Source organism: Pocillopora verrucosa, chromosome 5 (genome assembly GCF_036669915.1).
Source record: "Pocillopora verrucosa isolate sample1 chromosome 5, ASM3666991v2, whole genome shotgun sequence".
NCBI classification, from domain to species: Eukaryota; Metazoa; Cnidaria; class Anthozoa; order Scleractinia; family Pocilloporidae; genus Pocillopora; species Pocillopora verrucosa.
The window spans coordinates 1388759-1416173 of NC_089316.1; the positions used below are offsets into that span (position 1 = coordinate 1388759).

Consider the following 27415-nt stretch of genomic DNA (forward strand, 5'->3'; position numbering starts at 1 on the left):
AGGCCGAGATGGCCATCCTTCGTTTCGTACAGTTGCAGTCCTTCAGTAGAGAGTTTGACGCTCTCAGACAAGTCAGTGACAAAGGCGGTGGAGACGAACGGGGTCGGGCAAAGCAAAAGAAAATGGTGCTGAAGAAAGCAAGTTCCCTAACTCGGCTGGATCCCTACATTCATGAAGGCCTCCTTCGTGTTGGTGGCCGCCTTAGCCGCGCTGACGATCTTCCAGAAGAAACGAAACACCCCATCATCTTACCTCGCAAGAGTCACGTTACGAACTTGATTATCAAACGCCTACACGAACGCCTAGCACACGCAGGCCGCGGTCACACACTTGCTAAATTGAGGGAGAAGTACTGGGTCACCGGTGCCAATGCTGCTGTTCGTCACCTAATCGCAAATTGTGTTACTTGTCGCCGTAATCGTGCCCCTGTCGCTGAACAGAAAATGGCTGACTTGCCTAAAGACCGAGTGACTCCAGCCCCGCCATTTACGTATACTGGCGTGGATTACTTCAGTCCGTACATGATCAAAGAAGGTCGAAAGGGACTCAAACGGTACGGATGCCTTTTCACATGTTTAGCAAGTAGAGCAGTGCATATTGAGACCGCCAATTCTCTCGAAACAGATTCATTTATCCAGGCTCTGAGGCGATTTATTGCTCGTCGTGGGCCTATCCGAGAGATCCGGAGCGACAACGGAACAAATTTTGTAGGCGCCAAGACAGAGTTACAGCAAGCAGTTTACGAAATGAACAACGAGCAAATCAGAAGCAGGCTGCATCTAGAGGGTACAGATTGGATTTTTAACCCACCGAGTGCCAGCCACATGGGCGGCATTTGGGAGCGGCAGATTCGCACTACCCGCAAAGTACTCACTGTTCTACTCCATGAGCATGGCTCCCGTCTGGATGACGAATCCTTTAGAACTCTACTATGTGAAGTTGAAGCTATCATTAACTCGAGACCGCTAACATTCGCTTCGAGTGATCCCGATGACCTCAACCCACTAAGTCCCAGCAATCTCCTGACGATGAAAACCAGCGTTGTACTTCCCCCAGCAGGAGTTTTTCAACGCGCAGATGTCTATATGAGGCGGCGCTGGCGGAGAGTGCAGTACTTGGCAAACTTATTTTGGACGCGTTGGAAGAGAGAATATCTCCCAACTCTCCAACCTCGTTCGAAGTGGAACAGTCCCAAACGGAATCTAGCTGTCGGAGACGTTGTCCTGTTGAAAGACGACAACTGCCCGAGGAGTGTTTGGCCGATGGGACGAGTCATAAGCGCGGAATCAGACAAGAAGGGGTTGGTACGCACGGTTCATTTGAAGACCCAAACCTCCCAACTACGCAGACCAGTTGACAAGGTTGTCCTCTTGCTAGCTAAGGAAGAACAATCGTGCCTCGATAATGAACAATGAAACAGGAAGCTCGTAAGGGCTGAACCTTCATGGAATATTCATAGTCCCTATTTCTTTAAGCGGATTGTGTGACGGACTAGACTCGTTAGCTTTAGCAAAGGACATGACAAGTTATTTTTCATAATTACTACTTTATTTTGTAGCTAAGAACTTTCCATGTTAAGCATCGCTTAAGGGGTCGGGAATGTTACTGCCGTTATGCGTGATGTCACGCACTCATTAGCTAGATCCCGAGAGGCGCTGCGAGTTAAAAAATACATGTGCTCGATCGAAGTGGAGAATCGTTTCAACGCCCGTTTAACGTCATCGTTTATATTATAAGGACACAAACGTAAGTTTTTTTTGGTTTCGTTTCTTGTTTGTCTAGCCTTTTTCCGTATTTATAGTTGTAAATTTCCTTTGTTTCCTTTAGTTTTCGAAACCGTACAACGTTCGTTCAAGATTGTAAAGTCCATTTCATAATTACAAGTACGCGTGTTCAAGTTTGTGTTGTCGTACCGTTTTATGCGTGCACACTGTTAGTAATTGAGCATATAAATTTTGCATAAAAAACGAACAAAGAGAAAAAAAATCCATATGAATACGGTAAAAAACAAAGATTGAAGTATAGAAAGTTGGAGAAGAGGAAGAAAGAAGGAAAAAAGAATAAAGTAGTCGCAGAATTAAATCCTTAATCATCGAGTTGTTAAATTCTTTCCTGTCAGCTTAAATAAGCTTCTTGTTAACTCCATCATTATTTCATAATGCTGAAAATATATTTGCCTGTTCATTTGAAACTGTTGAACTGTCTCTTATAGGTAAACATTCTTGATGGATATGGCTGTTGCACTGCGGTACTACAAAAAGATCCTGATGGACAGTTGTTTGGTTTTGGATCCCCTGCAGGTCAAGACTTTTTGTCAAGGAATCCCGAGTTGATGTTTAAATTCAAAAGCCATTTTGGTGGTAAGCTTTTCACTAATTTTTTGCAGTATTTCTGCACTATTGTTTGAGTTCTGCAAAATCTAACACCTCCATGTAGGTCACATGTAATAAAGTTTCATGAGTAAATTGTAAGATGCTGGGGGTTGTGCCATATACTGACTTCCGGAATATGGGAATGATCTGCAGAACAGGGTATGGTTTTTCAAGCTTAAGCTTTGAGTCATAAATAGGGTATCCTTTTGAACTACATTTCCAACTTTGTCTACAGTTCCTGTCAAGTAATTCAGGGTATACACATACCATTACAATGCTAAATAACCAACTATCCTCAATTACAGTGACCACCACCCAAGAATTAAACTCTTTCGGATCTGATAGGTTATTATCAAAAAATATTTTTATTTGTCACAAGGGTAATATTATCAGGATCCTGTGGAGCACCCATATTCCCTAAACCAGTTGGAATATCCCCTCGGAGTAGTTAGTAACATCTAAATTATGTTTATTTACAGGTGCAGACAACAAAGATGTTACATATAAAGACATAACAGCACTATTCAACCAAAAATACAGTAAGATTGCAATGATTATTGTATGCATGCATTTGTGTGATTCCATTCCATGCACGTTTTTGTGATTACAACTTTTTGGATTCCAGCACACACCTCTTCATTAATAATTATTAGTTAATTCTCTGGGAGTGTGTAATCCCATATATTGGCTATCATAGCAAATATATGAGAGTACACACTCGCAGATAATTAACTAATAGTTATTAATGAAAAGGTTTGTGCTGGAATGCAAAAAGTTGGAATGGTTTCAAGCTCTGTGTCAAATAACAGGGTATTGACTATTCAAATCCATTTCCAATTTTTTTCTTTCACATTCAGAGTATAGCTTTATATACTAATCAAGCACTTTTAAATCTTTTCAAGTCCACATGGAGTATACCCCACTAGTTAATTATTATAAAGTCTACATTATTATTCATAAATGTTATAAAAGATATTGTTGTTTGGGTCTTGGGACCAACATCATTAAATACCACCAATATACTCAATCTTGTTATGGTTTGAGAATATTTATATTAGCTTTTACATTATCATTAATATCATAATTACTCAAAAATGTTAATGATGTCATATTACTATTTTCCTATAAGGGCAAGCCATAGTGAATAATTATTAGAGGTCCTCCAATGTTATATAAAACTTTCTGTTCTCAGTGATACAGGTTTCTTAATCATTCTATAGTTGCTTTTAATGGTACAGCCAATTGAAAGCCTTTAGATGATTGTTATCAGGGGTATCTATGGAGTTATGCCAACTATATCACAAAAAAACTCTAAAACGATACACCAGACAATATTTTCATCAAAATAGGCGAGTTTTGGGAAGTCTCAACAGCCCTAGAAAACTATTACATTCTCCGAAATCTTAGTGCTAAAATTGCAAAAAAGAACAGGTTCACAAATACTGGTAGTAATCAATTCGTTTTTCAACTTCAACTTTTTATTTGCTTACCCATATATTTTCTTTGTCCCATTTCTGGATGTTGGCGATATGTCTTTTCTCGTACGAAGATAGACCAGAACCGCTCTCACTAAACTCCTCAAACGAGAAAGGTTCGACGATCTCAGGTTGTTCATTTTCAACTGAACAGGTTCGTGGGGTACGAAGCGTGGATTCCGCCGTTAGCGAAAAAGTTTTCCTCGATTTCTTTCCACTTTTGTCTACAAAAGTAGCGTCGAAAGAAAACGGCTTAAGCCGCTTTCCGCTCATTTGAAGTTATGTAAATAAGCCACCGTCCATAAAACACACGCTGGATAAAACAAAGGAGAAATAGCTCTTGGTGATAGAACGACCGAGAGGAAATCTGGGAATGTTTGACAACGAGAATGCTAAGAATGTATTTTGAAGTGGGCTGAGCCCAGCAAGGGAAATTTCTTTCTCCGGGGTGAGCCCATTTCCTCCGAGTGAACCGGGTGGTAGACATTGCTTTGGCAGTCGTATTGTAAAGAAAATTATGCATGAACTCACAGTAAGGGTGGAAAAAAGTCCAAATGTAAGAAAAATTTTAGGAAAATGCGAAGAAACCGTTGCAAATTAAAACCTCAATGAAATTGAATGGTTAAGGCTCCGTAAACGCTGACAATATTGTCTTTTAATGGGTCTTTGAAAATATCGTGGGTTCAATCATATATTTTTTGATCTCCATTAGGTACCACGCTTTCATACCTGCTAACCCAAAACAGGTGGAATTTGTTAGGTATGCAAACAGTGCCCTAACTAATCAAGGTCATGGTGGCCTCGTCAGTTCGCTGAGCGAGAATATGTTTAAGGCGGTTCTGGTTGAGAAAATAAATAACTTCCAAGAGAGCGAGGATTACGTGTCACGCGTTGGGACAACAGCTATTGGAAAGACCAATTCCAATCTGGATGATGAAAATGTATTCGTTCTCTCAGAAGAGGTACGGACATGTCGTTTTTCTTTATTCCTTTCGTGAATTAATTGATTACAGTTGTTTATTTTGTGTAAGTCCAGACAACATGGCGAGAAAACCTCTTACTACAAGTTTTCCCGTCTTTCTGTGGCCCTGTATATGTTAAGTTGTTTGGGACGGAAAGTCACCGTATTTGCCCATTCAGGTATCGCTTATGGGCTCTGTATCTCTTTTAGGAGATAAAGCTTCAACCACATCCAAATGGGTTTTTTTCTGATGAGCCAATCTGCCAATCTGCTTTTGTTTTTAGTCACTATCCTTCTGCATCCAAATAACGTTTTGTTGTTGTTGTTGTTGCTAATAATTCAGCAAGGTGGGGAAGTGCCCCCTAATATTTGGGGTGGTAACTTTGCGCCGATATTCTGTTCTGTGGCACCCCATTACCCGGCTAAGGCCATATATGGGAATGCCCCTTCCCCCGGCACTTCATGTTCATTTACTTCATTTATGACAATGCCGACTCAAATTGCCCAAATTGATTAATCAAACGTCGCCTAACACTTTGGTTATATCTTGTAGGTACACGTAGGTACACAATCATAAATTCGTTTATGTACCGGAACGAAGGGATGTAATGAAAGTGGAAGTAAAAGTTCCCTTCTCTGTCCAGCCAGTAAAGGACATTTTGCCAGTAAGTGTCATATGCAATGATGTTTCTTATTGTTTAGGAACAGTTTCATAGCAAGAACCCTCGATATTGACGTTTCATACTTCTGTTTATTCCGCGTGATATTGATGACTGTCAGTTCCCAATTGTGTAGTACACTATGACTTTCTAGTAATTTGATGGATTTTTAGTGTTCACTTGAGATCTTGAGCCACAACAGTCTTTAGACATCTTCGCTTACGATTCACGACCAAAGAAATCAACCACCCATGGCAACGCTCTCTCTTTGTTGAACTGGCCGGCTTCCAACATGGCGACGGAGTATTCCATATTAAGGCCCTGGCCTTCGCCTGTCCGAGGACGCGGTCTTCGGTCAGCCGTGTGTTCGACAGTACTCGTATTGTACCGGACAGTGCAGCTGCACTCCGAACGTTTGCGTACCAGACGGCCCATCATGGGTTTCCATTTCATTCCACGGGCTTACCACCCACATCTACGGGCGTCGTTCTCCAAACCTTCCTTCAGGTCACCATGCTCGATTAGATGGAGGCAGGAAACGCCGCTCCTGCCACGCTCATATTGTGGACCAAGGGCCTTCGCAGACCTCGTGCACCAAATCCATTTTCCAGAGCTCCGCATCCACATAAAGAACTTGAAGGACCTGCACTACCCTCCACTTACGCAGCTCTGTCCGGCAACCCAACCCTGGTCAATCTGCCAGAAAGCTGTACGACTTGTCCGCTGGCTCGCTGAGCAAGGTCTCGCTTAACTGCCTCACTTTACGGCCATAACCTGGCCTCTAGGAACGTTTTCTATATAGACTTTCGTCCTTGTATTTCCGTATTTGCAATCGTTACTTTCGTTACAAGTTTGAAGAATCCTATAAACAGACTGAAGACTTAAAAGTTGCAGAAGGAAAGTTAGAAGAATCCTAAAGACAGAGTGAAGATGGCGCAACAAGAAAACAAGACTTTGGAGGTCAGTATGATAGTGTCAAAACAAGACTGTTGCGGCAGGCAAGCAGCATTTTTAATACGTAACAAATGTTTTACGTTTTTAGGACCCTACCGCCTATACTGTGCCGAGTGCCAAGACGACATGCTTGACTATGAGAACATTCTCGAAGCGCAAACCAAACAAAAAATTCATCGAACTCGAGTTTTTTTCCAGCTCTTAAAACCAGTTAAAAAGGAAAACTTAAAAACCGCAACGGCATTGGTGAAGGAGTACGTGAAAAACCCTGAGGATTTTTAACATGAATCGTGTAAAAGTACAAACTCTTGTAAATAAAATTCGAGTAAAACTTATATTTGTGTCATGTCTTGTTAGTTGTAGATTTATTTGATGATGGCGAAAAGAAAGAATGATGATGTGGAGGAAGAGGATAGTATCTCGGATGACCTATTAAATCAACATTATGATGAACTTGAAAAACAACAGTATGGTGGGGAAATATCTGACGATCAACTCAATGAATTGTATGATCAATTGGACCAACAACAATTGGATGCCCTCAATATAGACTTGGATGTGGAACAATCAGGTGGCGCTCTCTTTAACTTTGAATTTCAAAATGCTGGATTCCCAAAAAATTGGAAAATGACAGCGGATAAACAAAGATACGAGGCCACCCTCAAGCAGACACGAACTCCATCCCAAGACGATAATATCGGAAAAGAAATTACAAATGCGTTAGCGAGGTAAGAGTTTAAAAAGTGTGTTGAAAAAAAGTTTCAGGGGATAGACTCTTATCGAAATTTATTTTGGGTTATTTTTTTTAGATCGATACGGAAACAAATTCAGCAAAAGAAATGTTCATCTCATGACGCGTTCCATTTCACCTTACAATCGAATCAATTCGCCCACGCCCAACAATCAGCCACATTCAAAGTAGAAGAAATCATGAAGAATTCAGAACGCTTTGAAAATTACATGACTACTATGGCTAATAAATTGAATTCAGGAGAATCGTTTAAATCCTCTTCTAAGTTTACCGCCGACCTTACCTTTATTCAAATGCCTAAAGGTGGTAAAAGTGGTCGACAAAAAGCTCTATTGGGAAAGCGATCCATGGCAGAAGTTTTGAAAAAGAAAAATTCCGTGATTCAAATTACAAATTCAGACGAATTGTGTTGTGCAAGAGCCATTTTTGTCGCAAAAGCATGGATCCATAAAGATGAGGGGTATCGACAGAAAATCGATTACGAGAATGCAAAAAAATGTGAGACTGTTCGATCACGAATGGCCCATCAACTCCATGAAGATGCGGGCGTACCTTTGGGGGCATGCGGGCACCAAGAATTGAAAAAATTTCAAGACTTCCTCGCACCAGACTACCAATTGAAAGTGATGGCAACTTCCTACCCCTACATAATGGTATTTGTAGGCCCAGAAGCACCGCATATTATCCGCCTCTTGCTCCAGAAACACGATGACTCTGAGACTGGTCACTATGACACTGGCACATCTTATGCTGGTTTTCTAGAACGATCCTATTTTTGCGATCAGTGCAACAAGGGATTTGATCATAATGACTTCAGACATCATCCATGTGAGGGTCGAAGATGTCACGCATGCAAACAAGTAGAATGCGGCGCAAAACCTGATTATGCCTTACATGAAGTACCCTGTTATTCTTGTTGCCGAAAGTTTTACAGTCAGACGTGTTATGACATGCATAAAGAGAAAAAGATCTGCGACAGCCTTGTTCAATGCCCTATGTGTCGTAAGGAGTTTCAAACCTCAGCGTCAAAAGAACCTCACCAATGCTACTTTGACAAATACTCCGTATGCCATGAATATGTAAAACTTACAGAACACAAATGCTTTATTCAACCTGTGGCAGCCAAAGAAGATCAAAGAAAGAAAAAAACCAAAGCAACCCTGAAACGCCATAGAAAAAAAAATCCCTTGGCCTCGGTGTATGAAGAACCTCCCATCTTCGTCTATGCTGATTTTGAATCTATGATAGCGGAAGATAACACATACATCCCCGTATTGGTCTGCGCCCTCACCTCTGAAGATCATACCTTCGAAACCTACTACGGGGAGAATTGCACGGCCGACTTTCTGAACTTTCTCACCCAGCTCAACAGTGAAGACATGTACCCTGTAGACATTGCTTTGGCAGTCGTATTGTTAAGAAAATTATGCATGAACTCACAGTAAGGGTGGAAAAAAGTCCAAATGTAAGAAAAATTTTAGGAAAATGCGAAGAAACCGTTGCAATGAAATTGAATGGTTAAGGCTCCGTAAACGCTGACAATATTGTCTTTTAATGGGTCTTTGAAAATATCGTGGGTTCAATCATATATTTTTTTTATCTCCATTAGGTACCACGCTTTCATACCTGTTAACCCAAAACAGGTGGAATTTGTTAGGTATGCAAACAGTGCCCTAACTAATCAAGGTCATGGTGGCCTCGTCAGTTCGCTGAGCGAGAATATGTTTAAGGCGGTTCTGGTTGAGAAAATAAATAACTTCCAAGAGAGCGAGGATTACGTGTCACGCGTTGGGACAACAGCTATTGGAAAGACCAATTCCAATCTGGATGATGAAAATGTATTCGTTCTCTCAGAAGAGGTACGGACATGTCGTTTTTCTTTATTCCTTTCGTGAATTAATTGATTACAGTTGTTTATTTTGTGTAAGTCCAGACAACATGGCGAGAAAACCTCTTACTACAAGTTTTCCCGTCTTTCTGTGGCCCTGTATATGTCAAGTTGTTTGGGACGGAAAGTCACCGTATTTGCCCATTCAGGTATCGCTTATGGGCTCTGTATCTCTTTTAGGAGATAAAGCTTCAACCACATCCAAATGGGTTTTTTCTGATGAGCCAATCTGCCAATCTGCTTTTGTTTTTAGTCACTATCCTTCTGCATCCAAATAACGTTTTGTTGTTGTTGTTGTTGCTAATAATTCAGCAAGGTGGGGAAGTGCCCCCTAATATTTGGGGTGGTAACTTTGCGCCGATATTCTGTTCTGTGGCACCCCATTACCTGGCTAGGCCATATCTGGGAATGCCCCTTCCCCCGGCACTTCATGTTCATTTACTTCATTTATGACAATGCCGACTCAAATTGCCCAAACTGATTAATCAAACGTCGCCTATCACTTTGGTTATATCTTGTAGGTACACGTTGATGAACGTGGGAACCTGAGGGAGAAGGAAAATCATAAATTCGTTTATGTACCGGAACGAAGGGATGTAATGAAAGTGGAAGTAAAAGTTCCCTTCTCTGTCCAGCCAGTAAAGGACATTTTGCCAGTAAGTGTCATATGCAATGATGTTTCTTATTGTTTAGGAACAGTTTCGTAGCAAGAACCCTCGATATTGACGTTTCATACTTCTGTTTATTCCGCGTGATATTGATTACTGTCAGTTCCCAATTGTGTAGTACACTATGACTTTCTAGTAATTTGATGGATTTTTAGTGTTTTTCTTTTCGTTCTAAGTTAACACATTTTCTTTTTTGTCTTTTAATAAAGGTGGCTAAAGTGGTTTTCAAACAAAACTATGGTGCTCTTATTTTATCGATGGCCTGTGTGGCGATGGGCATCCACGCCGATGCCGGTCTTCGGGCAGCCGTGTGTTTGACAGTACTCGTATTCTACCGGACAGTGCAGCTGCACTCCGAACGTTTGCGTACCAGACGGCCCATCATGGGTTTCCACTTCATTCCACGGGCTTACCACCCACATCTACGGGCGTCGTTCTCCAAACCTTCCTTCAGGTCACCATGCTCGATTGGATGGAGGCGGGAAACGCCGCTCCTGCCACGCTCATATTGTGGACCAAGGGCCTTCGCAGACCTCGTGCACCAAATCCATTTTCCAGAGCTCCGCATCCACATAAAGAACTTGAAGGACCTGCACTACCCTCCACTTACGCAGCTCTGTCCGGCAACCCAACCCTGGTCAATCTGCCAGAAAGCTGTACGACTTGTCCGCTGGCTCGCTGAGCAAGGTCTCGCTTAACTGCCTCACTTTACGGCCATAACCTGGCCTCTAGGAACGTTTTCTATATAGACTTTCGTCCTTGTATTTCCGTATTTGCAATCGTTACTTTCGTTACAAGTTTGAAGAATCCTATAAACAGACTGAAGACTTAAAAGTTGCAGAAGGAAAGTTAGAAGAATCCTAAAGACAGAGTGAAGATGGCGCAACAAGAAAACAAGACTTTGGAGGTCAGTATGATAGTGTCAAAACAAGACTGTTGCGGCAGGCAAGCAGCATTTTTAATACGTAACAAATGTTTTACGTTTTTAGGACCCTACCGCCTATACTGTGCCGAGTGCCAAGACGACATGCTTGACTATGAGAACATTCTCGAAGAGCAAACCAAACAAAAAATTCATCGAACTCGAGTTTTTTTCCAGCTCTTAAAACTGGTTAAAAAGGAAAACTTAAAAACAGCAACGGCATTGGTGAAGGAGTACGTGAAAAACCCTGAGGATTTTTAACATGAATCGTGTAAAAGTACAAACTCTTGTAAATAAAATGCGAGTAAAACTTATATTTGTGTCATGTCTTGTTAGTTGTAGATTTATTTGATGATGGCAAAAAGAAAGAATGATGATGTGGAGGAAGAGGATAGTATCTCGGATGACCTATTAAATCAACATTATGATGAACTTGAAAAACAACAGTATGGTGGGGAAATATCTGACGATCAACTCAATGAATTGTATGATCAATTGAACCAACAACAATTGGATGCCCTCAATATAGACTTGGATGTGGAACAATCAGGTGGCGCTCTCTTTAACTTTGAATTTCAAAATGCTGGATTCCCAAAAAATTGGAAAATGACAGCGGATAAACAAAGATACGAGGCCACCCTCAAGCAGACACGAACTCCATCCCAAGACGATAATATCGGAAAAGAAATTACAAATGCGTCAGCGAGGTAAGAGTTTAAAAAGTGTGTTGAAAAAAAGTTTCAGGGGATAGACTCTTATCGAAATTTATTTTGGGTTATTTTTTTTAGTTCGATACGGAAACAAATTCAGCAAAAGAAATGTTCATCTCATGACGCGTTCCATTTCACCTTACAATCGAATCAATTCGCCCACGCCCAACAATCAGCCACATTCAAAGTAGAAGAAATCATGAAAAATTCAGAACGCTTTGAAAATTACATGACTACTATGGCTAATAAATTGAATTCAGGAGAATCGTTTAAATCCTCTTCTAAGTTTACCGCCGACCTTACCTTTATTCGAATGCTTAAAGGTGGTAAAAGTGGTCGACAAAAAGCTCTATTGGGAAAGCGATCCATGGCAGAAGTTTTGAAAAAGAAAAATTCCGTGATTCAAATTACAAATTCAGACGAATTGTGTTGTGCAAGAGCCATTTGTGTCGCAAAAGCATAGATCCATAAAGATGAGGGGTATCGACAGAAAATCGATTACGAGAATGCAAAAAAATCTGGGACTGTTCGATCACGAATGGCCCATCAACTCCATGAAGATGCGGGCGTACCTTTGGGGGCATGCGGGCACCAAGAATTGAAAAAATTTCAAGACTTCCTCGCACCAGACTACTAATTGAAAGTGATGGCAACTTCCCTACCCCTACTTGATGGTATTTGTAGGCCCAGAAGCACCGCATATTATCCGCCTCTTGCTCCAGAAACACGATGACTCTGAGACTGGTCACTATGACACTGGCACATCTTACGCTGGTTTTCTAGAACGATCCTATTTTTGCGACCAGTGCAACAAGGGATTTGATCATAATGACTTCAGACATCATCCATGTGAGGGTCGAAGATGTCATGCATGCAAACAAGTAGAATTTAGCCAGCATGTGTTTATTTAGTTATAACCCGTTTTATTTTCCTGGACCACGTGGACCTTGAGCCACAACAGTCTTTAGACATCTTCGCTTACGATTCACGACCAAAGAAATCAACCACCCATGGCAACGCTCTCTCTTACCGTTGAACTGGCCGGCTTCCAACATGGCGATGGAGTATTCCATATTAAGGCCCTGGCCTTCGCCTGTCCGAGGACGCGGTCTTCGGGCAGCCGTGTGTTCGACAGTACTCGTATTGTACCGGACAGTGCAGCTGCACTCCGAACGTTTGCGTACCAGACGGCCCATCATGGGTTTCCACTTCATTCCACGGGCTTACCACCCACATCTACGGGCGTCGTTCTCCAAACCTTCCTTCAGGTCACCATGCTCGATTGGATGGAGGCGGGAAACGCCGCTCCGGCCACGCTCATATTGTGGACCAAGGGCCTTCAAAAGATCCATCTTTTCGCAGACCTCCTGCACCAAATCCATTTTCCAGAGCTCCGCATCCACATAAAGAACTTGGAAGACCTGCACTACCCTCCACTTACGCAGCTCTGTCCGGCAACCCAACCCTGGTCAATCTGCCAGAAAGCTGTACGACTTGCCCGCTGGCTCGCTGAGCAAGGTCTCGCTTAACTGCCTCACTTTACGGCCATAACCTGGCCTCTAGGAACGTTTTCTATATAGACTTTCGTCCTTGTATTTCCGTATTTGCAATCGTTACTTTTTGTTCCCTCGTTCATCGTTCTTTCCCTCGACCGGGAGGTCTCGATCTAAGGTGGGAGGAATGTTAGGGGGAAAAGTTATGTATTTTAGTTTTAGGACAAATTTTAAATTTATTTATCGGTTTAGACCCAGTTCTGTATTTTGTTCGTTCTTTTACTCGACCGGTTGAGCGGTAAAGAATGATGAACGAGTTGTTCTATTCAAATTGTTGTTATTCATATTAGTTATAACCAGAAAAAGTAAATTGTTGATATATCACAAAATATTGTATTTAGGGTTTTCGTGGGTTTTGGGATAAACATCTTAACCCTTAACGGACCAACTACGCATGTATGCGTAGAAATATACAAGCCTGTTTGGAAGAGCGATTAGATAGGTTTTCAGGGGCTTGGTTACGAGCAATTCATTTAAATATAGCTAATATGAATTAGTTTTTCAGTTCATCGAAGCTTCGGTAGAATTTTGGAAGATTTCATTAAAGTTTTGAATGTAAATTTCTTTGTGTTGTTTTTTTGATCGGGTATTTAAACATGGCGACTTCGAGGATAGATCCAGTAACAGATTTTGCTATCGAAAGCGATGAAAGCGACGTTGAAGTTGAGTTTGTCGATGAGGATGACCTTCCTCTATCTTGTGTTCATTCGGGGAATAATTTCCTTGAGCATCCAGAGTCAGATGAAGAAGTGGGCTCCGATTTTTTGTCAGACTCAGGTGATAGTGAAGCAGGCGAAGGAGGGGAAAGCGAAGATGATGAAGAATTGGAGACAGATGAATCGATTTGGACCGAAGAGTTAACCACAAGAACTGATATTGACTTTAATCAAGCTGTTGGAATGGCTGTGGATCCTGCATCATTGAAGTCAAGCAAAGATTTTTTTGAGCTCTTCTTTACAGATCAGGTATGGCAGCTGTTAGCCACTCAAACTAACTTGTATGCTTCACAGAAGAGAGGGCCTGAAGAAAATTCAGTCTGGTATCCAGTGTCTGTAGAAGAAATGAAAGCTTGGCTAGCTCTTTATTTGTGCATGGGTATTGTTAATAAGCCAAATATTAAATCCTACTGGAGCACTGACCCAATACTGTCCACCCCATTCTTTCCTGCTACTATGTCAAGAACAAGGTTTGTTCAGATTTTACGTTACCTTCATTTTGCTGATAACAACCTTGCCCCCAGACCTGACTCACCAGACTACAACAAATTATACAAAATTCAACCTGTTCTTGATCTTGTGGTACCCAGATTTAAAGCAGTTTACCACCCTAAGAGGGAACTTGCTGTTGATGAGACTCTAATAAAATTCAAAGGCAGAGTTCATTTTAGGCAGTTCATCCCAAGCAAACCTGGCAGGTTTGGAATAAAGGCTTTTACTCTTGCTGAATCAACCAGTGGTTATGTCCTGGGTAGCAAAGTTTACACTGGAAAGGAGGCTGGAGTTGTCCAGAAAGATCTGGGGAAAAAAGCTGTCATGTCTTTGATGGAACCTTTTCTGGGCAAAGGATATTATCTTTTCATGGACAATTATTATACTTCTGTTGGTTTGTTTGAGGAGTTAGAAGAGAGGTCCACCCTTGCTTGTGGGACTGTAAGGTCTAACAGAGTAGACCTTCCAAAAGAGATCTGCAATCTTAAGTCCAGACAGGTGAAGCAACTGAAAAGGGGTGAGTCCTTGTACCGACAGAAGGGAACACTGACTTGCGTGACATGGCGTGACAGAAAAGTTGTTAGCATGTTAGCCACTCTTCCTACAGGTGAGGAAGATTCTGATGAAGTGGAGAGATCTGTGAAGGTCAATGGCCATTGGCAAAAGAAAAACTTTGCCCGTCCTGGTGTGATCAACCTCTATAACACTTTCATGGGAGGTGTTGATGTTGCTGACCAGAGAGTGTCAACATATGCTAGACTCATGAGGGGCTCAGTGTGGTACTATAAGTTGTTCTTCTATGTTGTAGAAGTGTGCATTTCAAATGCACACATATTAGAGAACAAATCACTACTTCACACCACCAGAAATGGCCTGCTTTTCAGAAGATCATTGATTGATGAGCTCATCCAACAGCAAAGCTTCCGGAGAGACACAAGATCACCTCAAAATCCAATCCCACAGATTCGATTTAACCAGGGTCACTTTCACCACCTTGTGAGCCACAAACAAGATCTACATGCAAGGTTCACCTGCAACGTGTGGATACCACATTCAGCTGTGCAGTATGTGGAGTGCGCATGTGTCAAGAGCCATGTTTTCAAAGGTACCACACCCTGAGGGATTACTATTACAATGATGAAGAGCGGGAAGGACCCAGACGTCTAAAGGAAGGAAGGGGGAGGCCTCGGGCAAGGGGAAGAGCAAGAACCTTGCAGAACTGAACATTAATAACATTAAGGCCATGTTAAAAGTAAAATTTTTAACCTGAATTGTTTTTTGAGACAATTAACTTTCCATAACAGTAACTATACAAACTAAAAAGAACATCATCTTGGTACTAAAGTTATTCAACTATACTTACCTGAGAGGTCTGTTATCCAGTGCAAATGAGCAAGGTTTTCATTTTAAAATTATAGTTTGATGTATTCATATCTTAAATTAATTGAAAGGACGTCTAAATTATGTATTTTTGTTGCTGATTACAATTTTTAGGCAAACTTACTGAAAAATGTGCATAATTATGGTAATTATGCAAATCGTGACGTCACACATCAAATTTTATCCCATAATATATAACATAGATCAATAGCCCATTTTATACAGATCTCAGATATATATGGTTTATTATGGTTAACTTGAAAACACTATTGTTTACAGTGGCTTTTATCATGACCACTCAAATTTTTCCCAAAAAAATAAGACCCCCGTGGTCCTTTAAGGGTTAAAAAATATATTCATATATAGTATAAAGTGAGAAGAATCCTAAAGACAGAGTGAAGATGGCGCAACAAGAAAACAAAACTTTGGAGGTCAGTATGATAGTGTCAAAACAAGACTGTCGCGGCAGGCAAGCAGCATTTTTAATACGCTACAAATGTTTTACGTTTTTAGGACCCTATCGCCTATATCTGTGCCGAGTGCCAAGACGACATGCTTGACTATGAGAACATTCTCGAAGCGCAAACCAAACAAAAAATTCATCGAACTCGAGTTTTTTTCCAGCTCTTAAAATTGGTTAAAAAGGAAAACCTAAAAACCGCGACGGAATTGGTGAAGGAGTACGTGAAAAACCCTGAGGATTTTTAACATGAATCGTGTAAAAGTACAAACTCTTGTTGGTGGGGAAATATCTGACGATCAACTCAATGAATTGTATGATCAATTGGACCAACAACAATTGGATGCCCTCAATATAGACTTGGGTGTGGAACAATCAGGTGGCGCTCTCTTTAACTTTGAATTTCAAAATGCTGGATTCCCAAAAAAATTGGAAAAAGACAGCGGATAAACAAAGATACGAGGCCACCCTCAAGCAGACACGAACTCCATCCCAAGACGATAATATCGGAAAAGAAATTACAAATGCATTAGCAAGGTAAGAGTTTAAAAAGTGTGTTGAAAAAAAGTTTCAGGGGATAGACTCTTATCGAAATTTATTTTGGGTTATTTTTTTTAGATCGATACGGAAACAAATTCAGCAAAAGAAATGTTCATCTCATGACGCGTTCCATTTCACCTTACAATCGAATCAATTCGCCCACGCCCAACAATCAGCCACATTCAAAGTAGAAGAAATCATGAAGAATTCAGAACGCTTTGAAAATTACATGACTACTATGGCTAATAAATTGAATTCAGGAGAATCGTTTAAATCCTCTTCTAAGTTTACCGCCGACCTTACCTTTATTCGAATGCCTAAAGGTGGTAAAAGTGGTCGACAAAAAGCTCTATTGGGAAAGCGATCCATGGCAGAAGTTTTGAAAAAGAAAAATTCCGTGATTCAAATTACAAATTCAGACGAATTGTGTTGTGCAAGAGCCATTTGTGTCGCAAAAGCATAGATCCATAAAGATGAGGGGAATCGACAGAAAATCCATTACGAAAATGCAAAAAAATGTGAGACTGTTCGATCACGAATGGCCCATCAACTCCAAGAGGATGCGGGCGTACCTTTGGGGGCATGCGGGCACCAAGAATTGAAAAAATTTCAAGACTTCCTAGCATCAGACTACCAATTGAAAGTGATGGCAACTTCCTACCCCTACATGATGGTATTTGTAGGCCCAGAAGCACCGCATATTATCCGCCTCTTGCTCCAGAAGCACGATGACTCTGAGACTGGTCACTATGACACTTGCACATCTTACGCTGATTTTCTAAAACGATCCTATTTTTGCGATCAGTGCAACAAGGGATTTGATCATAATGACTTCAGACATCATCCATGTGAGGGTCGAAGATGTCATGCATGCAAACAAGTAGAATGTGGCGCAAAACCTGATTATGCCTTGCGTGAAGTACCCTGTTATTCTTGTTGCCGAAAGTTTTACAGTCAGACGTGTTATGACATGCATAAAGAGAAAAAGATCTGCGACAGCCTTGTTCAATGCCCTATGTGTCGTAAGGAGTTTCAAACCTCAGCGTCAAAAGAACCTCACCAATGCCACTTTGACAAATGCTCCGTATGCCATGAATATGTAAAACTTACAGAACACAAATGCTTTATTCAACCTGTGGCAGCCAAAGAAGATCAAAGAAAGAAAAAAACCAAAGCAACCCTGAAACGCTATAGAAAAAAAAATCCCTTGGCCTCGGTGTATGAAGAACCTCCCATCTTCGTCTATGCTGATTTTGAATCTATGACAGCGGAAGATAACACACACATCCCCGTATTGGTCTGCGCCCTCACCTCTGAAGATTATACCTTCGAAACCTACTACGGGGAAAATTATACGGCCGACTTTCTGAACTTTCTCACCCAGCTCAACAGTGAAGACATGTACCCTGTAGACATTGCTTTGGCAGTCGTATTGTAAAGAAAATTATGCATGAAGTCACGGTAAGGGTGGAAAAAAAGTCCAAATGTAAGAAAAATTTTAGGAAAATGCGAAGAAACCGTTGCAAATTAAAACCTCAATGAAATTGAATGGTTAAGGCTCCGTAAACGCTGACAATATTGTCTTTTAATGGGTCTTTGAAAATATCGTGGGTTCAATCATATATTTTTTGATCTCCATTAGGTACCACGCTTTCATACCTGCTAACCCAAAACAGGTGGAATTTGTTAGGTATGCAAACAGTGCCCTAACTAATCAAGGTCATGGTGGCCTCGTCAGTTCGCTGAGCGAGAATATGTTTAAGGCGGTTCTGGTTGAGAAAATAAATAACTTCCAAGAGAGCGAGGATTACGTGTCACGCGTTGGGACAACAGCTATTGGAAAGACCAATTCCAATCTGGATGATGAAAATGTATTCGTTCTCTCAGAAGAGGTACGGACATGTCGTTTTTCTTTATTCCTTTAGTGAATTAATTGATTACAGTTGTTTATTTTGTGTAAGTCCAGACAACATGGCGAGAAAACCTCTTACTACAAGTTTTCCCGTCTTTCTGTGGCCCTGTATATGTTAAGTTGTTTGGGACGGAAAGTCACCGTATTTGCCCATTCAGGTATCGCTTATGGGCTCTGTATCTCTTTTAGGAGATAAAGCTTCAACCACATCCAAATGGGTTTTTTTCTGATGAGCCAATCTGCCAATCTGCTTTTGTTTTTAGTCACTATCCTTCTGCATCCAAATAACGTTTTGTTGTTGTTGTTGTTGCTAATAATTCAGCAAGGTGGGGAAGTGCCCCCTAATATTTGGGGTGGTAACTTTGCGCCGATATTCTGTTCTGTGGCACCCCATTACCCGGCTAGGCCATATATGGGAATGCCCCTTCCCCCGGCACTTCATGTTCATTTACTTCATTTATGACAATGCCGACTCAAATTGCCCAAATTGATTAATCAAACGTCGCCTAACACTTTGGTTATATCTTGTAGGTACACAATCATAAATTCGTTTATGTACCGGAACGAAGGGATGTAATGAAAGTGGAAGTAAAAGTTCCCTTCTCTGTCCAGCCAGTAAAGGACATTTTGCCAGTAAGTGTCATATGCAATGATGTTTCTTATTGTTTAGGAACAGTTTCATAGCAAGAACCCTCGATATTGACGTTTCATACTTCTGTTTATTCCGCGTGATATTGATGACTGTCAGTTCCCAATTGTGTAGTACACTATGACTTTCTAGTAATTTGATGGATTTTTAGTGTTCACTTGAGATCTTGAGCCACAGCAGTCTTTAGACATCTTCGCTTACGATTCACGACCAAAGAAATCAACCACCCATGGCAACGCTCTCTCTTACCGTTGAACTGGCCGGCTTCCAACATGGCGACGGAGTATTCCATATTAAGGCCCTGGCCTTCGCCTGTCCGAGGACGCGGTCTTCGGTCAGCCGTGTGTTCGACAGTACTCGTATTGTACCGGACAGTGCAGCTGCACTCCGAACGTTTGCGTACCAGACGGCCCATCATGGGTTTCCATTTCATTCCACGGGCTTACCACCCACATCTACGGGCGTCGTTCTCCAAACCTTCCTTCAGGTCACCATGCTCGATTGGATGGAGGCGGGAAACGCCGCTCCTGCCACGCTCATATTGTGGACCAAGGGCCTTCGCAGACCTCGTGCACCAAATCCATTTTCCAGAGCTCCGCATCCACATAAAGAACTTGAAGGACCTGCACTACCCTCCACTTACGCAGCTCTGTCCGGCAACCCAACCCTGGTCAATCTGCCAGAAAGCTGTACGACTTGTCCGCTGGCTCGCTGAGCAAGGTCTCGCTTAACTGCCTCACTTTACGGCCATAACCTGGCCTCTAGGAACGTTTTCTATATAGACTTTCGTCCTTGTATTTCCGTATTTGCAATCGTTACTTTCGTTACAAGTTTGAAGAATCCTATAAACAGACTGAAGACTTAAAAGTTGCAGAAGGAAAGTTAGAAGAATCCTAAAGACAGAGTGAAGATGGCGCAACAAGAAAACAAGACTTTGGAGGTCAGTATGATACTGTCAAAACAAGACTGTTGCGGCAGGCAAGCAGCATTTTTAATACGTAACAAATGTTTTACGTTTTTAGGACCCTACCGCCTATACTGTGCCGAGTGCCAAGACGACATGCTTGACTATGATAACATTCTCGAAGCGCAAACCAAACAAAAAATTCATCGAACTCGAGTTTTTTTCCAGCTCTTAAAACTGGTTAAAAAGGAAAACTTAAAAACCGCAACGGCATTGGTGAAGGAGTACGTGAAAAACCCTGAGGATTTTTAACATGAATCGTGTAAAAGTACAAACTCTTGTAAATAAAATGCGAGTAAAACTTATATTTGTGTCATGTCTTGTTAGTTGTAGATTTATTTGATGATGGCAAAAAGAAAGAATGATGATGTGGAGGAAGAGGATAGTATCTCGGATGACCTATTAAATCAACATTATGATGAACTTGAAAAACAACAGTATGGTGGGGAAATATCTGACGATCAACTCAATGAATTGTATGATCAATTGGACCAACAACAATTGGATGCCCTCAATATAGACTTGGATGTGGAACAATCAGGTGGCGCTCTCTTTAACTTTGAATTTCAAATTGCTGGATTCCCAAAAAATTGGAAAATGACAGCCGATAAACAAAGATACGAGGCCACCCTCAAGCAGACACGAACTCCATCCCAAGACGATAATATCGGAAAAGAAATTACAAATGCGTCAGCGAGGTAAGAGTTTAAAAAGTGTGTTGAAAAAAAGTTTCAGGGGATAGACTCTTATCGAAATTTATTTTGGGTTATTTTTTTTAGTTCGATACGGAAACAAATTCAGCAAAAGAAATGTTCATCTCATGACGCGTTCCATTTCACCTTACAATCGAATCAATTCGCCCACGCCCAACAATCAGCCACATTCAAAGTAGAAGAAATCATGAAGAATTCAGAACGCTTTGAAAATTACATGACTACTATGGCTAATAAATTGAATTCAGGAGAATCGTTTAAATCCTCTTCTAAGTTTACCGCCGACGTTACCTTTATTCGAATGCCTAAAGGTGGTAAAAGTGGTCGACAAAAAGCTCTATTGGGAAAGCGATCCATGGCAGAAGTTTTGAAAAAGAAACATTCCGTGATTCAAATTACAAATTCAGACGAATTGTGTTGTGCAAGAGCCATCTGTGTCGCAAAAGCATGGATCCATAAAGATGAGGGATATCGACAGAAAATCGATTACGAGAATGTAAAAAAATGAGAGACTGTTCGATCACGAATGGCCCATCAACTCCATGAAGATGCGGGCGTACCTTTGGGGGCATGCGGGCACCAAGAATTGAAAAAATTTCAAGACTTCCTAGCACCAGACTACCAATTGAAAGTGATGGCAACTTCCTACCCCTACATGATGGTATTTGTAGGCCCAGAAGCACCGCATATTATCCGCCTCTTGCTCCAGAAACACGATGACTCTGAGACTGGTCACTATGACACTGGCACATCTTACGCTGGTTTTCTAGAACGATCCTATTTTTGCGATCAGTGCAACAAGGGATTTGATCATAATGACTACAGACATCATCCATGTGAGGGTCGAAGATGTCATGCATGCAAACAAGTAGAATGTGGCGCAAAACCTGATTATGCCTTGCGTGAAGTACCCTGTTATTCTTGTTGCCGAAAGTTTTACAGTCAGACGTGTTATGACATGCATAAAGAGAAAAAGATCTGCGACAGCCTTGTTCAATGCCCTATGTGTCGTAAGGAGTTTCAAACCTCAGCGTCAAAAGAACCTCACCAATGCTACTTTGACAAATGCTCCGTATGCCATGAATATGTAAAACTTACAGAACACAAATGCTTTATTCAACCTGTGGCAGCCAAAGAAGATCAAAGAAAAAAAAAAAACCAAAGCAACCCTGAAACGCTATAGAAAAAAAAATCCCTTGGCCTCGGTGTATGAAGAACCTCCCATCTTCATCTATGCTGATTTTGAATCTATGATAGCGGAAGATAACACATACATCCCCGTATTGGTCTGCGCCCTCACCTCTGAAGATTATACCTTCGAAACCTACTACGGGGAGAATTGCACGGCCGACTTTCTGAACTTTCTCACCCAGCTCAACAGTGAAGACATGTACCCTGTAGACATTGCTTTGGCAGTCGTATTGTAAAGAAAATTATGCATGAACTCACAGTAAGGGTGGAAAAAAGTCCAAATGTAAGAAAAATTTTAGGAAAATGCGAAGAAACCGTTGCAAATTAAAACCTCAATGAAATTGAATGGTTAAGGCTCCGTAAACGCTGACAATATTGTCTTTTAATGGGTCTTTGAAAATATCGTGGGTTCAATCATATATTTTTTGATCTCCATTAGGTACCACGCTTTCATACCTGCTAACCCAAAACAGGTGGAATTTGTTAGGTATGCAAACAGTGCCCTAACTAATCAAGGTCATGGTGGCCTCGTCAGTTCGCTGAGCGAGAATATGTTTAAGGCGGTTCTGGTTGAGAAAATAAATAACTTCCAAGAGAGCGAGGATTACGTGTCACGCGTTGGGACAACAGCTATTGGAAAGACCAATTCCAATCTGGATGATGAAAATGTATTCGTTCTCTCAGAAGAGGTACGGACATGTCGTTTTTCTTTATTCCTTTAGTGAATTAATTGATTACAGTTGTTTATTTTGTGTAAGTCCAGACAACATGGCGAGAAAACCTCTTACTACAAGTTTTCCCGTCTTTCTGTGGCCCTGTATATGTTAAGTTGTTTGGGACGGAAAGTCACCGTATTTGCTCATTCAGGTATCGCTTATGGGCTCTGTATCTCTTTTAGGAGATAAAGCTTCAACCACATCCAAATGGGTTTTTTTCTGATGAGCCAATCTGCCAATCTGCTTTTGTTTTTAGTCACTATCCTTCTGCATCCAAATAACGTTTTGTTGTTGTTGTTGTTGCTAATAATTCAGCAAGGTGGGGAAGTGCCCCCTAATATTTGGGGTGGTAACTTTGCGCCGATATTCTGTTCTGTGGCACCCCATTACCCGGCTAGGCCATATATGGGAATGTTCCTTCCCCCGGCACTTCATGTTCATTTACTTCATTTATGACAATGCCGACTCAAATTGCCCAAATTGATTAATCAAACGTCGCCTAACACTTTGGTTATATCTTGTAGGTACACGTAGGTACACAATCATAAATTCGTTTATGTACCGGAACGAAGGGATGTAATGAAAGTGGAAGTAAAAGTTCCCTTCTCTGTCCAGCCAGTAAAGGACATTTTGCCAGTAAGTGTCATATGCAATGATGTTTCTTATTGTTTAGGAACAGTTTCATAGCAAGAACCCTCGATATTGACGTTTCATACTTCTGTTTATTCCGCGTGATATTGATGACTGTCAGTTCCCAATTGTGTAGTACACTATGACTTTCTAGTAATTTGATGGATTTTTAGTGTTCACTTGAGATCTTGAGCCACAACAGTCTTTAGACATCTTCGCTTACGATTCACGACCAAAGAAATCAACCACCCATGGCAACGCTCTCTCTTACCGTTGAACTGGCCGGCTTCCAACATGGCGACGGAGTATTCCATATTAAGGCCCTGGCCTTCGCCTGTCCGAGGACGCGGTCTTCGGTCAGCCGTGTGTTCGACAGTACTCGTATTGTACCGGACAGTGCAGCTGCACTCCGAACGTTTGCGTACCAGACGGCCCATCATGGGTTTCCATTTCATTCCACGGGCTTACCACCCACATCTACGGGCGTCGTTCTCCAAACCTTCCTTCAGGTCACCATGCTCGATTGGATGGAGGCGGGAAACGCCGCTCCTGCCACGCTCATATTGTGGACCAAAGGCCTTCGCAGACCTCGTGCACCAAATCCATTTTCCAGAGCTCCGCATCCACATAAAGAACTTGAAGGACCTGCACTACCCTCCACTTACGCAGCTCTGTCCGGCAACCCAACCCTGGTCAATCTGCCAGAAAGCTGTACGACTTGTCCGCTGGCTCGCTGAGCAAGGTCTCGCTTAACTGCCTCACTTTACGGCCATAACCTGGCCTCTAGGAACGTTTTCTATATAGACTTTCGTCCTTGTATTTCCGTATTTGCAATCGTTACTTTCGTTACAAGTTTGAAGAATCCTATAAACAGACTGAAGACTTAAAAGTTGCAGAAGGAAAGTTAGAAGAATCCTAAAGACAGAGTGAAGATGGCGCAACAAGAAAACAAGACTTTGGAGGTCAGTATGATACTGTCAAAACAAGACTGTTGCGGCAGGCAAGCAGCATTTTTAATACGTAACAAATGTTTTACGTTTTTAGGACCCTACCGCCTATACTGTGCCGAGTGCCAAGACGACATGCTTGACTATGAGAACATTCTCGAAGCGCAAACCAAACAAAGAATTCATCGAACTCGAGTTTTTTTCCAGCTCTTAAAACTGGTTAAAAAGGAAAACTTAAAAACCGCAACGGCATTGGTGAAAGAGTACGTGAAAAACCCTGAGGATTTTTAACATGAATCGTGTAAAAGTACAAACTCTTGTAAATAAAATGCGAGTAAAACTTATATTTGTGTCATGTCTTGTTAGCTGTAGATTTATTTGATGATGGCAAAAAGAAAGAATGATGATGTGGAGGAAGAGGATAGTATCTCGGATGACCTATTAAATCAACATTATGATGAACTTGAAAAACAACAGTATGGTGGGGAAATATCTGACGATCAACTCAATGAATTGTATGATCAATTGGACCAACAACAATTGGATGCCCTCAATATAGACTTGGATGTGGAACAATCAGGTGGCGCTCTCTTTAACTTTGAATTTCAAAATGCTGGATTCCCAAAAAATTGGAAAATGACAGCGGATAAACAAAGATACGAGGCCACCCTCAAGCAGACACGAACTCCATCCCAAGACGATAATATCGGAAAAGAAATTACAAATGCGTTAGCGAGGTAAGAGTTTAAAAGTGTGTTGAAAAAAAGTTTCAGGGGATAGACTCTTATCGAAATTTATTTTGGGTTATTTTTTTTAGATCGATACGGAAACAAATTCAGCAAAAGAAATGTTCATCTCATGACGCGTTCCATTTCACCTTACAATCGAATCAATTCGCCCACGCTCAACAATCAGCCACATTCAAAGTAGAAGAAATCATGAAGAATTCAGAACGCTTTGAAAATTACATGACTACTATGGCTAATAAATTGAATTCAGGAGAATCGTTTAAATCCTCTTCTAAGTTTACCGCCGACCTTACCTTTATTCGAATGCCTAAAGGTGGTAAAAGTGGTCGACAAAAAGCTCTATTGGGAAAGCGATCCATGGCAGAAGTTTTGAAAAAGAAAAATTCCGTGATTCAAATTACAAATTCAGACGAATTGTGTTGTGCAAGAGCCATTTGTGTCGCAAAAGCATGGATCCATAAAGATAAGGGGTATCGACAGAAAATCGATTACGAGAATGCAAAAAAAATGTGAGACTGTTCGATCACGAATGGCCCATCAACTCCATGAAGATGCGGGCGTACCTTTGGGGGCATGCGGGCACCAACAATTGAAAGAATTTCAAGACTTCCTCACACCAGACTACCAATTGAAAGTGATGGTAACTTCCTACCCCTACATAATGGTATTTGTAGGCCCAGAAGCACCGCATATTATCCGCCTCTTGCTCCAGAAACACGATGACTCTGAGACTGGTCACACTTGCACATCTTACGCTGGTTTTCTAGAACGATCCTATTTTTGCGATCAGTGCAACAAGGGATTTGATCATAATGACTTCAGACATCATCCATGCGAGGGTCGAAGATGTCACGCATGCAAACAAGTAGAATGCGGCGCAAAACCTGATTATGCCTTACATGAAGTACCCTGTTATTCTTGTTGCCGAAAGTTTTACAGTCAGACGTGTTATGACATGCATAAAGAGAAAAAGATCTGCGACAGCCTTGTTCAATGCCCTATGTGTCGTAAGGAGTTTCAAACCTCAGCGTCAAAAGAACCTCACCAATGCTACTTTGACAAATACTCCGTATGCCATGAATATGAAACTTACAGAACACAAATGCTTTATTCAACCTGTGGCAGCCAAAGAAGATCAAAGAAAGAAAAAAACCAAAGCAACCCTGAAACGCCATAGAAAAAAAATCCCTTGGCCTCGGTGTATGAAGAACCTACCATCTTCGTCTATGCTGATTTTGAATCTATGATAGCGGAAGATAACACACACATCCCCGTATTGGTTTGCGCCCTCACCTCTGAAGATTATACCTTCGAAACCTACTACGGGGAGAATTGCACGGCCGACTTTCTGAACTTTCTCACCCAGCTCAACAGTGAAGACATGTACCCTGTAGACATTGCTTTGGCAGTCGTATTGTAAAGAAAATTATGCATGAACTCACAGTAAGGGTGGAAAAAAGTCCAAATGTAAGAAAAATTTTAGGAAAATGCGAAGAAACCGTTGCAAATTAAAACCTCAATGAAATTGAATGGTTAAGGCTCCGTAAACGCTGACAATATTGTCTTTTAATGGGTCTTTGAAAATATCGTGGGTTCAATCATATATTTTTTGATCTCCATTAGGTACCACGCTTTCATACCTGCTAACCCAAAACAGGTGGAATTTGTTAGGTATGCAAACAGTGCCCTAACTAATCAAGGTCATGGTGGCCTCGTCAGTTCGCTGAGCGAGAATATGTTTAAGGCGGTTCTGGTTGAGAAAATAAATAACTTCCAAGAGAGCGAGGATTACGTGTCACGCGTTGGGACAACAGCTATTGGAAAGACCAATTCCAATCTGGATGATGAAAATGTATTCGTTCTCTCAGAAGAGGTACGGACATGTCGTTTTTCTTTATTCCTTGAGTGAATTAATTGATTACAGTTGTTTATTTTGTGTAAGTCCAGACAACATGGCGAGAAAACCTCTTACTACAAGTTTTCCCGTCTTTCTGTGGCCCTGTATATGTTAAGTTGTTTGGGACGGAAAGTCACCGTATTTGCCCGTTCAGGTATCGCTTATGGCTCTGTATCTCTTTTAGGAGATAAAGCTTCAACCACATCCAAATGGGTTTTTTCTGATGAGCCAATCTGCCAATCTGCTTTTGTTTTTAGTCCCTATCCTTCTGCATCCAAATAACGTTTTGTTGTTGTTGTTGTTGCTAATAATTCAGCAAGGTGGGGAAGTGCCCCCTAATATTTGGGGTGGTAACTTTGCGCCGATATTCTGTTCTGTGGCACCCCATTACCCGGCTAGGCCATATATGGGAATGCCCCTTCCCCCGGCACTTCATGTTCAATTACTTCATTTATGACAATACCGACTCAAATTGCCCAAATTGATTAATCAAACGTCGCCTATCACTTTGGTTTTATCTTATAGGTACACGTTGATGAACGTGGG

At 41.3% G+C, this 27415-nt stretch overlaps 4 protein-coding genes across 4 annotated transcripts in view; 3 read left to right on the forward strand and 1 right to left on the reverse strand.

Annotated features, from left to right (window-relative positions):
* Position 1: 1 nt before the first annotated feature.
* Positions 2–1929, forward strand: LOC131790106 (uncharacterized). The gene is made up of 2 exons (XM_059107286.2): positions 2–1746; positions 1828–1929. Exon 1 carries the CDS (start codon positions 9–11, stop codon positions 1413–1415), a length of 1407 nt encoding a protein of 468 aa, XP_058963269.2. The 5' UTR covers positions 2–8; the 3' UTR covers positions 1416–1746; positions 1828–1929.
* Positions 1930–4584: 2655 nt separating this feature from the next.
* Positions 4585–10426, forward strand: LOC136281136 (uncharacterized). The gene is made up of 5 exons (XM_066167346.1): positions 4585–4809; positions 5362–5473; positions 8782–9031; positions 9582–9716; positions 9938–10426. The coding sequence occupies exons 3-5, from the start codon at positions 8894–8896 to the stop codon at positions 10424–10426; spliced, it is 762 nt and encodes a 253-aa protein (XP_066023443.1). The 5' UTR covers positions 4585–4809; positions 5362–5473; positions 8782–8893.
* A 1258-nt stretch (positions 10427–11684) lies between these two features.
* LOC131783301 (neurochondrin-like) overlaps positions 11685–27415 on the reverse strand; it is a 35288-nt gene continuing 19557 nt past the window's right edge. The window contains exon 3 of the mRNA XM_066167104.1: positions 11685–13026. The gene's annotated coding sequence lies outside the window, so the exon portion shown is untranslated. The remainder of the gene's footprint in view (positions 13027–27415) is intronic.
* On the forward strand, positions 13437–15753 carry LOC136281174 (piggyBac transposable element-derived protein 4-like). Its single transcript, XM_066167418.1, has one exon. It carries the CDS (start codon positions 13510–13512, stop codon positions 15238–15240), a length of 1731 nt encoding a protein of 576 aa, XP_066023515.1. The 5' UTR covers positions 13437–13509; the 3' UTR covers positions 15241–15753.